The 12,799-nt window shown below is 34.1% G+C and overlaps 1 protein-coding gene across 1 annotated transcript; it reads right to left on the bottom strand.

Moving 5' to 3' along the window:
* Nucleotides 1-606: 606 nt before the first annotated feature.
* Nucleotides 607-12,366, bottom strand: LOC130623324 (dihydrolipoyllysine-residue acetyltransferase component of pyruvate dehydrogenase complex-like). The gene is made up of 8 exons (XM_057438794.1): nt 12,214-12,366; nt 9,182-9,329; nt 8,810-8,912; nt 5,788-5,927; nt 4,903-5,036; nt 4,351-4,587; nt 1,801-2,174; nt 607-958 (listed from the first exon to the last, which is right to left on the bottom strand). Exons 1-8 carry the CDS (start codon nt 12,320-12,322, stop codon nt 680-682), a joined length of 1,524 nt encoding a protein of 507 aa, XP_057294777.1. The 5' UTR covers nt 12,323-12,366; the 3' UTR covers nt 607-679.
* Nucleotides 12,367-12,799: the final 433 nt, after the last annotated feature.

The following is a 12,799-nucleotide window of genomic DNA, read 5'->3' as shown; positions in this document are numbered from 1 at the left end:
AAACCCAGCTTAATCAAAAATATTGATGTATGATTGATGAAAGATAAACAATCGTAGTTTGTGATTGGTTAAAATAAAACGTATCGCAGTGTGTAATTGGTTAAGCGAAACGTACGGTGGTATGTAACTGGTTAACTTACAACGTATCGTGGTGTGCACTGTTAGATGATGGCAGCACAGAATCTTACATAAATGGAGATGTTGCTGCACAGATTGGAGCTCCATCCGGGATGCAGTGAAAAGTTGAGTGAAATACATGGGGCCTCTGTCAGAGCTCACCCCGTATTTGAATTATGTCTTGTTTCGTTCGGAACATGGTGTGTGATTGGTTAACGTAAAACGTATCACGATATGCGATTGGTTAACGCATAACGTATAACGATATGTGATTGGTTAAAGTAAAACGTATCGTGAAGTGTGATTGGTTGAAAGAAAACAAAACTGGTGAGTTGTACCTCCTTCTCTCTGTAAACCTCGTTGTTCTATTATATAGGACACTGAAAAAAATTATTCGTTTATCAGAACATCATCAAACAGTTAACCCCCTTCTCGTTTAAATAAAATTTTGTTGGTGAATTTCGTGTGGCGAGATATTTATTGCTAAAGTAATTTTAACTTTTCTCAATTCTGTATAAAAAACATAAATATTCAACAAAAATTTACGAAAATATATAAAAATTTACAAATTAAGTAACGACGGGTTTGATATACAAGTTTTTAGTTTCCCTAACAACGATGCAGCAACATCGTCTGATATTATTCGGCAGTCGCACGATAAAGAGAGTGTCGCCGTCTTTTTGACGTCTCCGTCTGCGTTGACACACAACTTTACTCCACTAAAGTTAATATTTAAAATTTGTCCTTTAGTTAATACGGAGGAGAGTCTGGATACTCCATCTTCGGATATATTGATTACATAACGCGGTGCGCAAGTTGCGTCTTCATATTCTTTCGAATTCTGAAATAAAAAAGATTACATTTGACAATACAAACCAAACTGTAAAAATGTACAGTTCCTCATCAAATTTGCTTCGTTGGTTGACGCCTTATAACACTTTGATATTTCACAGAAAGAAGTATCACCAAAGATCATAAAATTATTAACTAATCAGTAAAAAAAGTAGATAAAACATGCTCAAAATTTTCATTGACTAATATTTTGTAGCGACCAAATTTTTTGCCACCAACCAACCTCTATCACTTCTTTTTTGTCAACTAAGCCTTTCCGCCGACTTTTACTTTTCCTATTTTAAAAAAAGCCGAAATGCCTGCATATTTGCAGCTCTATGAAAAGGAGAATTTGTTAAATTCCTGCCCATATATTTTACATTTTACAAGCAAGTGTATTCGTTTTCATTTTAAGCAGTGGATAAGAAACAAAAGTGACTATAATGGTAAAGTTTAGTCAATATAAGGTTAGGATTGGTCCCACAGTAAAAAATGACTTATTTATCTACAGTTTTAAATAAAGCGCTATCACAGCGCCCAGTGTAATCGCTGAGTTCCAGCAATCATGTCAAATTAAGAAGAATGTTATTTCTTGGAGTCCAATAGGCTCATTTATCACATATATAAGGTCAAAGTCCAAAGTCAGTGCAATTAAATCCCACAGTCAATCTTTTCATGTTAACCTCCTGCACTATGCATTTGATAACATCATACATACTCTCCAATAAGGGATACGTTGATAAATCAAGATTATGGTAAGCTATCTTACAAAATCACAAAGTTAGACAAAACCACGTCAAAATAAAAATCAGTTCTCCAGACTATTCCTTATAATATATTCTTCAAACATACCTTGTATTTTTCAACCATATTTTCTAAACTGTCGTGTTCACACGCACTAAAAACTACTCTTTTTTCATTGGATGTTACTTCAATATTCACATGTTCGCTCATGTTTTCAAACTCTCTAATTTCACCCAAACACTTACATAACATACGAGCTAGTAGGACTTGTCTTTTGATGGCTATAGTTTCAGCGTCTAAATATGCAGCGGTGTTTAAAAAATTGTCTATAAAGCAATTTACTGATAAGTATATTTGAGGTATTTTTTCTGTGTTTTTCTGAATTGTCTCTGTGGTGAGAATCGTCTGATTGTGGTATAAATTCGAAGGGGCGGGCTTCAGTGCTTTATCAACCCTGTCGGTTCGGACTGATTTGAAGACGTCTAAATAAAAACAACACAAAGACACGAATAACATTCTCCTCCATAAACAAATACCTTCCTGGTACGAATTTTCGCGCAATGACGAATAAATGAAATTTCACGCCTATCTCATCGTTAATGAATCAATCAATCCGCCAATCAATCAATCAATTAATCAATCAGTCATTCAACCAGTCAATTTCTAGGATTACTAATGTTTAGTGAAAAGCGTACTTCTTAAAAAGGAGGGTAATAATGTACTCCTTTTCAGCAAAGTAGTTTTTTACTTCTGCTCATTTTAATATTAGTAAGATAGGGATATGAGAAAAGTGAGACCCGATACCCTGACGCTGATACCCGATACCCCAGATCCAATACCCTGATACCCTGATTTTTCTTATTTTCGGAATATGTGCGCATACTGTCTGCATTGCATTCAAGTTGAATGTGGTGCGAAAAAAAGACACCTAATCTCAGAAACTTAATGGACTTTTTTAAAAAAGAAAAACGCGGGCAAAAAGAAAACGAAGGCAACTCAGAGAAGAAAAGGGACGGCTAACGTAAAAAAGGTTTTATCAATTTATTCGATTCATCAGCTCCTGCACAAACGAAAACACCATCTACGCTACCGTTATTGCAGCCTACTATTGTTTCAACTACTTCAACTACACATATTTCATATTCAACACAACCAATAGTATCATCTGCACCTTCAATACAAACATCTTCAATACTACCATCAACGCAACCTATACCACCTTCAACAACAGTGAATAAACCAGCACCACCTGTACCAACAGATAATGGTTATGTCTTGTTCCTTCTTAACTACACCCACAAAAATGTATCAACTTGCTATGGTTGTGGAGGAAAATTTCAGTCAAATATTCCATCAGACAATATACAAAATTTAATCGTGGTTTCGAAAACCAAAAGGCGTTATTTCGACCCTACAACGAAAAAGCAAACATTCTCTAATGAATTTAAAAAAGTCTACTATATTTCAATCATTTATGTGGCCTTGTAGAGTTTGCAGGAAAGGGGTTGGTAGTAACTCAATTTTTTGTCAGACTTGCAAGCATTGGGCACATAAGAAGTGTAGTAGTATTAGTGGAAGGTTAAGAGCTGACATTTAGTTTGTATGCAAGCGTTGCAAAGGTGAGATTATAGAGAATGAATTCCAGCTTCAATGATGTACAACAGTGGCTCGTTAGAGATAGTTGAGAACTTCTGTTACTTAGGTGATATGTTGGGCAATGAAGGGAGTGTTGGAAGAAGTGTTACTTGCAGGATAGGTTCTGCTTCGAAAAAGTTCAGAGTTACTTCCTTTGTTTACTAGCAGAGTCTTGTCAATTGAGTTAAAAGGTAGGTTGTATGAGGCCTGTGTAAGAAGTGTTACGTTGTACGGTAGTGAGACATGGGCAGTGAAGCAGGAAGATCTTACCGTTTAGAAAGGAATGATATGAGAATGGTTAGGTGGATGTGTAACGCCAGTCTGAGAGACAGCAAGAGTTCGGATGAGCTAAGAAGCAGACTAAGCATCCGTAGAATTACAGATGTTATGCAGATAAGACGATTGAATTGGCTCGGGCACTTGGAAAGAATGGAGGAGGATAATTGGGTAAGAAAGTGTAGAGACTTGATGGTCCCTGGGGCAAAGCCCAGAGGCAGACCGAGAAAGACTTGGCAGGAGGTTATAAGGACAGACATGATACAGAGGAAGTTGAGTTTAGATCTAACACAGTCTAGGTCAGATTGGAAGAGGGTCATTAATATACCCCGTCCAATCCATGCTAGCATGGAAAACGGACGTTAAGCCGAGAATGATGATTCATGTTTGAGCTGACACAATAATTTTTTTGATGCTAGTTTCATTGTAGTTCCTGGCGATATAAAAGTATTGTTGGGCCAGCAGCAGCATATTCGCATATTACGTGAAAAAAATATTCCTGTATATAACGAAGAAATATACATATCAAAATGTGTTTTTATTATCATTCATATTCAAAAAAGAAATAAAAAAAAAAAAGATAATAAAAAAAATAAGGGTCTTGGGTCTCGGTATCAGGGTATGGGGTATTAGGTCTTTAGTATCTAGTCAGGGTCTCAGGTATCACATAGGGTATCGGGTCTCACTTTTCTCATACGCCAGTAAGATATTTAAAGAAACATTAAAAAAAAACATTTACGTATTTACCTGCATTTGTTGACAACACAGGTTCGTGACGTGAAATGAATTTCCTTTTTGTGGTAATATTTTCTTCTTTCATAAAGTCTAAAACATCACCTTTTAACACACGAGCATGAGGTCCAGTTCCGGAGATTTTAAAGAAGTCAATGCCGTAAGTTTCTATGAGATGTTTCACTGCTGGAGATAACGAAGATGCGTGTCTCAGCGATGGAGGGTGTTCCACGAATGCTGACTCTTCATCCACTAAATTTAAAGCGAAGTGTAACAAGTGAAGTTTGTAGATGACTCGCCAAAGTTTGTAAACTTTGTGGATGTTTGTACATGCGCACGCATTCTTGCAGGTAAAAAAGAAAAACAATGAGAAATATAGCTATTATTGAAATTCATATAGGCTTTATAGAGCAAACAAAATGCATTTAAGTATGCCGTCTTTTTACTACGTTTCACTAATGATTAGCTAATATATTTCATTCTTCAAATGGATTTATTTGACTTCTGTGGTCTGTTGTTTACGTCAATACCAGATTAATGAATTTGCATAATAAAAACTAGCCTCACCGTTGTTAACTGTTTCATAAGGTACATTTTCGTCGAACTCGTCTTCTTCAGTTTCCATGGCAACATCAATCATGGCACCTTCAAGACGTTCCTCTTCATCTGCATCCTCCTCATTTGCCATGAGGTCAGCTAAACTAAGAAGCATTAACACATACATCAAATTTTAAAACACCAACAACAAAAAATCCTAAAAAATCAAGATGAAAACTTTAAAATATTTAAAAAAATGACAAGTTTGGGCATGATCAATGTTTTGATTTGGCATTGAGAATGGTCACAAGTACATTAGGGATAAAGAAAACAAATGACTAAGCATGACGTTCAAAGAAATAGCATTGTTAAGATAAATCAATCCTCATGCTTTTCAGACGTTTCCCTTGTGAAAAATTCATAAATTAGGGTAAATAGCAAATTTATCTTACATGACCTTATCCCATGAATGTATGAACAAATACAAAATTTTACAAACATTTGTAAACAATAGCAATTGTGCGATATTTCTCAAGGAAATTGGACCCCTATCATGATGTTACAACATATAAAAGCAGCGTGTCCACTCAGTATTAACAATTCCTAACATTTTCGTCACTTTTCCAGCTTTTTTTTTTTTTTTGGGGGGGGGGGGGGAGTTTATACTATTAAAACCTTAGATTACCTCATTGATTGGTTGCTAGTTTTTTTAAGACGATTTCAAAATACTTGTTATTATTTTGGGGAATGAAGATAGTTCTGATTGACCATCTAAACCTAAAATTCCTGACTTTTTCCGGCTATTTCATAAAAAGACCAAATTTTTCTGACATTTTGCCTATATTTATGAAATTCCTGACATTTCTCACATTCAGTGTGGACAGTCTAGAAACATCTTCGGTTGGTTTTACTCACCGATCAACTTCTCTGCTTGTTGTGCTACTTTGATAACTTATTTCTTTAAGTAATTTGATTGGTTCCTCACCATCGGTTTTTGCAATCCAGGAGTCACATTTAAAAGTATATAACTGACCTTTTGCATCTCGTATTCTGATCTAGAAATCAAAAAATTGATCACAAAATGTTATTGTAAGCATCATTATTGGTGGACAGTCAGAAACATTATTCTTATAGGTTCATTTCTAGGTGGAATGATGCAAAGAGAATAATTCTGAGCATTATGATTGGTTTGCAAAAATTTCCGCAGTACAACAGTACAATATTAATTTATTATAGCTGTTTCCCGTGGAAGAATCCACTGTATTCCATTTAATTTATGTAGCAGATATATGTCCATCAAAAAACAAACAATACAGCAGTGCGCGTCTTACATCTGCATTATTATATAAATGACCAAAAAAATTAAAGGTTTTCAACAACTGCAGTATTTATGTGACATTTAAAATCTAAATCTACTAAAATTACTTGCTCTGACCATCTGACAAATGCGAAAATTATTCGGAAAGAAGTTTGCAAAAGCATTTCAACATACATCTCACCCATAAAATTTAAATCACTTAAAACGCCACATATATACAAAAAAGCTGATCAATGTCAAACACAAATCTCTCTCATTGTATATGTTAAAATCAGTTAGTTTATTGCAAACCCTGCCAAAGGTTGACACACAATGTGAAAAATAAACAATAAATTGTGCCTCTGACAGAATTTTTTATCTAAGGTGTAAAAAAAGGGATTTGCAAGGACAAATTATAATGCAATAAAACATTATTTGATATATTGCATACAGTCCCTCCTCACCAAACTTTAGACAAAATGCCAACAAAATAACGGTGTTTAAACCTAAAATTAATAAAGTCCTTTTAGCAATTTGCATGCTGTTTTACCATCAATAAAGTAAACAAAATTTCAAATCTCACATAGTATTCTGTCACAAATTTTCATAAAATATATATATAAGTCATAATGAGTCATGTTAAACAACAGCAATCAATCTGTATATAAGTTCATTTTATGTCACTTTTTGCACCAATTTTGCAACACAAAATACAAATTCTAAATAATACTAAAATCTCTTATTTTGGTCCTTCGCATACCGACGGTCTCCCACAAAAGTTTAATCAAAATGTAAAAATGAGAGGTAACGACAAAATCAAAGTTTGCAAAATTTAACTATTTCAGTACATATATCTACTGCATATGCCCTCTAAAACAATATTTTAATCCAAAATGCCAAAGAAAAACAGTTTGCAACAAAAATCAGTTATTTCGATAATATTGCATACACTCTTTCCTCACAAAAGCTTCACAAACTGTAAAAAAAAGAATGGTTGTAGGGAGTGCTTCTGATTCAACAAAAAAAAGTTTTTTTGACATATTGCATCTAGCCCTTACCCATTAAATCTTACACAAAATTTCCAAAACTATATACGATTTAGAACACATCAAATTTAAATCGAGAAGGATCAGTCATTTCGATATATTGCACGGAGTCCTCCCCAGTAAGAATTTATACAAAATATAGAAAAACAAAGCTTGCAAGGTGTAAAATTGAATTCTTCTTCTGTGTATATATATATGGCCCTTCCTCGCAAAATTAACATAAAATGTCAAAAAGGTTCAGATATAACATCTAACACAACAAAAATCAGTTCTATCAGTATATGTCATGCCATTGTCTTCCACCAAATGTTCCCCTTAAAGTTTCACAGACACAGCCTGTAAATTAAAAACAACTAAGATCAGGTATTTTGGTCTATTTCATACCATTCTGTTCCAAATAACTTATAAAATGTAAAAATTGAGTGGTAAAACAGAAATGTCAAAAAGAAGAAAAAAATAGCTTACAAAGAGTATAAAATTGAAATCAACAAAGTAGCTCTTTTGGTGTATTAAATATAAGCCATACGCACAAAAGTTTACACTAATTGTAAGAAAATGGTTGTGTTTAGTAATTCTAAATTAAGAAAAGTCAGTTCTTTTAGCATGCTGATTAAGGTTTTTGCCCACAATTTGAAACAAATTAAATTTACATTTTAAAAATAAGTAATTTCTGAACTTTATTTTCAGAATATTTGGAGGAAAAGAACTTCGCAAACCAAAAAAAACCCAGGAAAATGTTTAAAATTTTCAGGGTTAATAACGTTTGATGTGTTTTGTGGGAATATATATACTGGGAATCTTTAGTTTAAAGCTAGCATTAGCTAGCTACAGCAGCTAATAGCTAGTCACTTAAATATAAACTGGAGACTTAGCTAGGTATAAAGAACATGGCTACATATATATATATATATTCCTAGCTAGCTAGCTAGTTGTTGGTGGTGGTTGGCTTTTTATGATGCTAGCTATAAAACATGTCTGGCAACAATAATATAATCAAAACTGAAAATAAAACATGAAAAAACCTTACAGAACCTTGCTATGATTAATTTATAAAACCATGCTCTTCTTCAAATGTTTTTTTAAAGATTTATTTTGAATGAAAGAGTAGAGAATACTAAAAAAGAACAGCCATCTTTTTCGTAAACACAATTTCCGTTTTATGCTAGGAACTGCATTTAACAGTCCGTATGCTTTGTGAATATCTAATACCGTTTCATATGTAGCGATACCTATATATATATGCTAACATAGATTTTTTTGGCATAAGGGTATATATATTTATATCGTTATTACCAGCGGGTTATATATTTACACCTTATGTGCGATTTCTATGCAGTACATCCCTAATTTTTTTAGTTAAATTTTAGCGTACGGCCACGTCATAAGAAAGTGACCCGTGATTTCCGTGTCGTGGACTCACAGTTTTACTCACGCAAGGGAATTAATATATAAGATTTTACATAGTAAAAATTTCTGTTAGCTGGTCCAAATCTTTTAATAATCTCTACTCTACTCTTCTCTATCACTCTGCATGGTGTTTTCAGTCCAATGGAAACGAGCCAAAACAATTTCCAAAACACAAAATTTACTTTACCTCTTCTAAATACCAAGCAGGACCAAAACCTGTGTTATCATGACGTATGATTAACTTCTTTAATTTACCAACATCATCAGCTGGAAAGTTATAAATATTTACCCTAAAGACAGAAGTAAACTCTCAATATTGTTATGCAAAAAGAAATTTCTGGAAAAAGCATAAATGGCTATATTTTGGCTATTTGGTTAATCTTCTATGCAAAAGCACACAACTACTTCCTGGAAATTCGGTCATCGTCGCACAGGAGAAACCTGCTATGACACCATACTAAACCTCTAAATATGAATAACAGTAAAAGATGTAAATTGATGTGCATAATCACTACATAAGTGTATCAAAAGCCTGTTTTAAGTACACAATTGTACTTACATTCCTCGTTCTAGATCTCCTTTCTTTCTAACTAACATTATCTCATCAGTTGAGCCTTGTTCACCAATCATGCGTAAAAATATGTTAGCGTCAGTGCCACCACCAAATATGTTGCCTGTCTTTATAATTGCATCATAAACAAAACTCACTAAAAACAAAAAAACAGGCAAAACTTATAAAAAACCTCAACCTCAACAAATCAATGAGTATAGGTAATCTTCCAGTCGGTGAATTAGTGAGTTGGCGAGTCACCAGTTGGTGAGTGACTGAAAAAGGACCTGATCCAACTCCCCTGGAAAATTATCCATATTAAAGAAAACCCTTTGGGTCATTGACAAACAGTTTTCGTCTCTATTAACGGCAAATTGACCGCTACAGTACAGTCTGAATGTAATCTACCACGGACGCGAAACTCGCATGAATAGTTACACAGAACAATAACATTGTGATAGCTTTTGTTTTTCTAAGAAAATAATTGCCTTGCTGATAAACAATGAATCCACGCGATCAATTGTTTAAGACGTCTATTTTGCGCAAACTATTTTGAAATTTTTAATTGCAGTAATTAAATATAAAAGTTTAGATTGCATTTTAAAAGTTTAAAAACGAAAAGCGGCGATAGAAATGTTTTTTTAAATCACATTTTAAATGTTTATAAACGAAAAACGGCGATAGAACTGTTTTTTTTAGATCGCATTTTAAAAGTTTAAAAACGAAAAACGGCGATAGAAATGTTTTTTTTAGATCGCATTTTAAAAGTTTATAAACGAAAAGCGGCATAGAAAAGATTTTTTAGATCGCGTTTTAAAAGTTCAAGAAAAAAGAACGGCGATAGAAATGTTTTAATTTGTTTCAATAAAAAAGTATGCGGAAGGATTTACTTTACGTTGTTTGTTAAGAAGGAAATGTTTTTTATTTCAGAATATACACCATTTGTTTTACAAAAATAAACCGTAGTTGTATTCTTTTAATAAAGAAACGCAGGAGTCATTTGATAGTTGTGACCAATGCTTCTCATATGTTTTTTAAATTAAACGCGCTGGAATCTTTTTAAGTAATTAAATCAACAATACATTCTCGCGCAATGTAATATAAAACTTTGCGAAATATTTTTATTATTTAATTACTTCACGCTAATACTTAAGAGAATAGCTTATCAATACATTTACACAATGTATCTTGTTATTACAAGAAATATAATTGCTCCAATTTTTCTTCGCGAGCACATTGTTTTTTAACACGCAAATATAAACTCGCAAAACCCTTAAGGGATTTTATTATAATAAAAGACAAACGACTGCCGTCCTCCATGCAAATTCAGACTTTGCTGTAGACTCAGAACCCCCTCCCCCTGCCCCTTAATGGCAAGCCTATTTCCCCTACGTTAGTTTTCGTGTCCGTTAACGGCAAATTTGCCGTTAAATAGAATTTTGTATGTGTAACTTTTGTACGTATAATTCTTATATGAACACGAGATACATTTTTTTAATAACCAATTCTAGATTATGGCGGATTTTTACTGTGGAAACATTTTCTAATTTGATTTTTTTTCAATTTACCTAAAAGAAATAAAAAAGGTAAGAAAGTGAGATTCGTCTCTATTTTTATATTTTTAACGGACGATACATTACGCCTTCCCCCCCTACCGGCCAATTTGCCATTAACGGAGACAAAAACTGTTTGTCGATGGCCCCTTATATACTATATTTAAATTCAACGGGGTTAAAAGTGATCACTGGATACGTTTCTTGCTATTCGAAACCATGTAGAAAAAAGAATGCCGTATTCGTAAATATATACATTTTTTACAACTCTTCGCAACTTTTTTACCACATTTTCGAAATTAGTGATCATGTCTGAAAATATAATTTCATGATAATATAAATAACTTTTAAAACTCTACGGTGGAGATCGACAAGAAGAGTGTATGCATATTTTTCTGGATGTCAAAATTTGAAAAATTTTGCAGCTTGATAGCTCATTGACTTCACACCTCGCAAACTCACCAACTTACGACTATAACAATTAGCGTATGATGGTACAATTTCGCCACTTTTTACGAAAAAATAGTATTATATCTTATCGCTTTGAGTTGCGCCGCCCTGTTGTGGCTTATTTTGGATATTAAACATAGCCCGATACCGACAATTAAAAATAAAGTGTATCCCAAATGGCCTGGAAAAATGGAACCCGGAGTGGTACAATTTCGCCAGCATGGGTACAATTTTGCCAGCTAGGTTTTTAACTGTAAAAAAGAAACAAGATATTCTGGGTAAGGCCACAGTCAAAAATCATTTCTAATTACAAAAGTGAGTTGGTCGGTTGGATAAAAATTGAAGCTGAAAAGGTAAATGGTGGATTTTGTTGCATGTCGAAGATTGTTTGTGGATTGTTTGGTTTATTTTTTACAAATTTACCGACTCCCTGACTTGACTTTCGCCTTTCAAAGTGAGTCGGTCGGGTGACGCTGACCAATTATATTTTTTAGGGTGGCCTAATTTATGTAACTCAGCTTAATACTAATTTCTAAGTTCCTTGTGACGTGCCTAGGTAAAAAAATTGGGTTTACAAAGTAAATTTTCTTAGATCTATCTAAATGAATTCTGGCGAAGTTGTACACCAGTCGCGAGGAAAAAAAGGATCAGCGAATCACGAGTCTGAGAAAGAGACGGTGTAGCCGTCCACGGAAGTTTACTTCGCTTATTCAAACCTTGTACTTTATTAAAGATGAATCCATAGAAGAGCCGTAAATCAATAAAAGCAAGTGTAAACGCCTGACTGTGGCATGAACAGAATTTATTTCTTCCAGGCGTAATTGTACCTATGGCGAAATAGTACCTCTGTACACTATCAAACTCTAAATCAATACCCCACTTCCACTCCCAAACGTGCAAACAATATAATTTGTGAAAAGAAGAGTATGGATGGCACTCCTGGTAACATTCTAGCTAATATATAAGGTCCTATTAAACTTTATTTAATTCATCAAAGGTCACCAAAGTTGCGTAGCAAAAAATTTAAAGCGCATCTACCTTGTAGCCTTGTACCCTTTGAAAAATTTCTCGTAAAAAGACAACCCCTTTTGGCACTACTGGCTGTCAGATTACCAGGAAAACGATAAATCGCTTGCCTAACAGCCATGTTGCTTTGGTGGTTTTAGTTATGTCTATTAGCTGTGTAAAGCAAAGAAGTCGTAAGTTGCGACATAAGTAATTAAATCTCGTTCCCAGGGACTGCACTAAGTAAAAACCATGGGAACGAAGGTTAAGCCCCTTTTCCCTCCCCTCTGCCTCTCCATACTGCACCGCTCATTTCACGCTACCTTCTTATGAACGCCCGCGAAACGGAGTTTCCCCGAATCAAAGTCTTCAAAATCTTTTTATCCCATGTGTAATAAAAAGTTTACCGTTCAGTTTTCCGCTTTAAAATGTATTTGTGCAAAAAGCCCGTCCTGCGAGAAATATTTCGCTTTTTAATAAGTGTTTGGAGAAAATCCGTTAAAAAAAAAACAGTGAAAGAAATATCGTTTTGTAGCGATTAGATTGAACTGATAGCTCGGGATTTTCGCTGGAAAATGTAGGTTGAGCTCTTGTCTGTTAGGTCATCCCTCTACCTATG

Source organism: Hydractinia symbiolongicarpus, chromosome 13 (assembly GCF_029227915.1).
Source record: "Hydractinia symbiolongicarpus strain clone_291-10 chromosome 13, HSymV2.1, whole genome shotgun sequence".
NCBI lineage: Eukaryota > Metazoa > Cnidaria > Hydrozoa > Anthoathecata > Hydractiniidae > Hydractinia > Hydractinia symbiolongicarpus.
This window is presented reverse-complemented; position numbering and strand designations above follow the sequence as displayed.

Excerpts from the sequence above, each read along its gene's own strand:
- LOC130623324 (XM_057438794.1), bottom strand. The coding sequence starts at position 12,322 with ATGGCTGTTAGGCAAGCGATTTATCGTTTTCCTGGTAATCTGACAGCC. Across the intron at positions 5,037-5,787 it reads ACAAGCAGAGAAGTTGATCG|TTTAGCTGACCTCATGGCAA; the intron begins GTGAGTAAAACC and ends AATGCTTCTTAG. Across the intron at positions 2,175-4,350 it reads TGTGTTGTCAACAAATGCAG|ACGTCTTCAAATCAGTCCGA; the intron begins GTAAATACGTAA and ends GTTTTTATTTAG.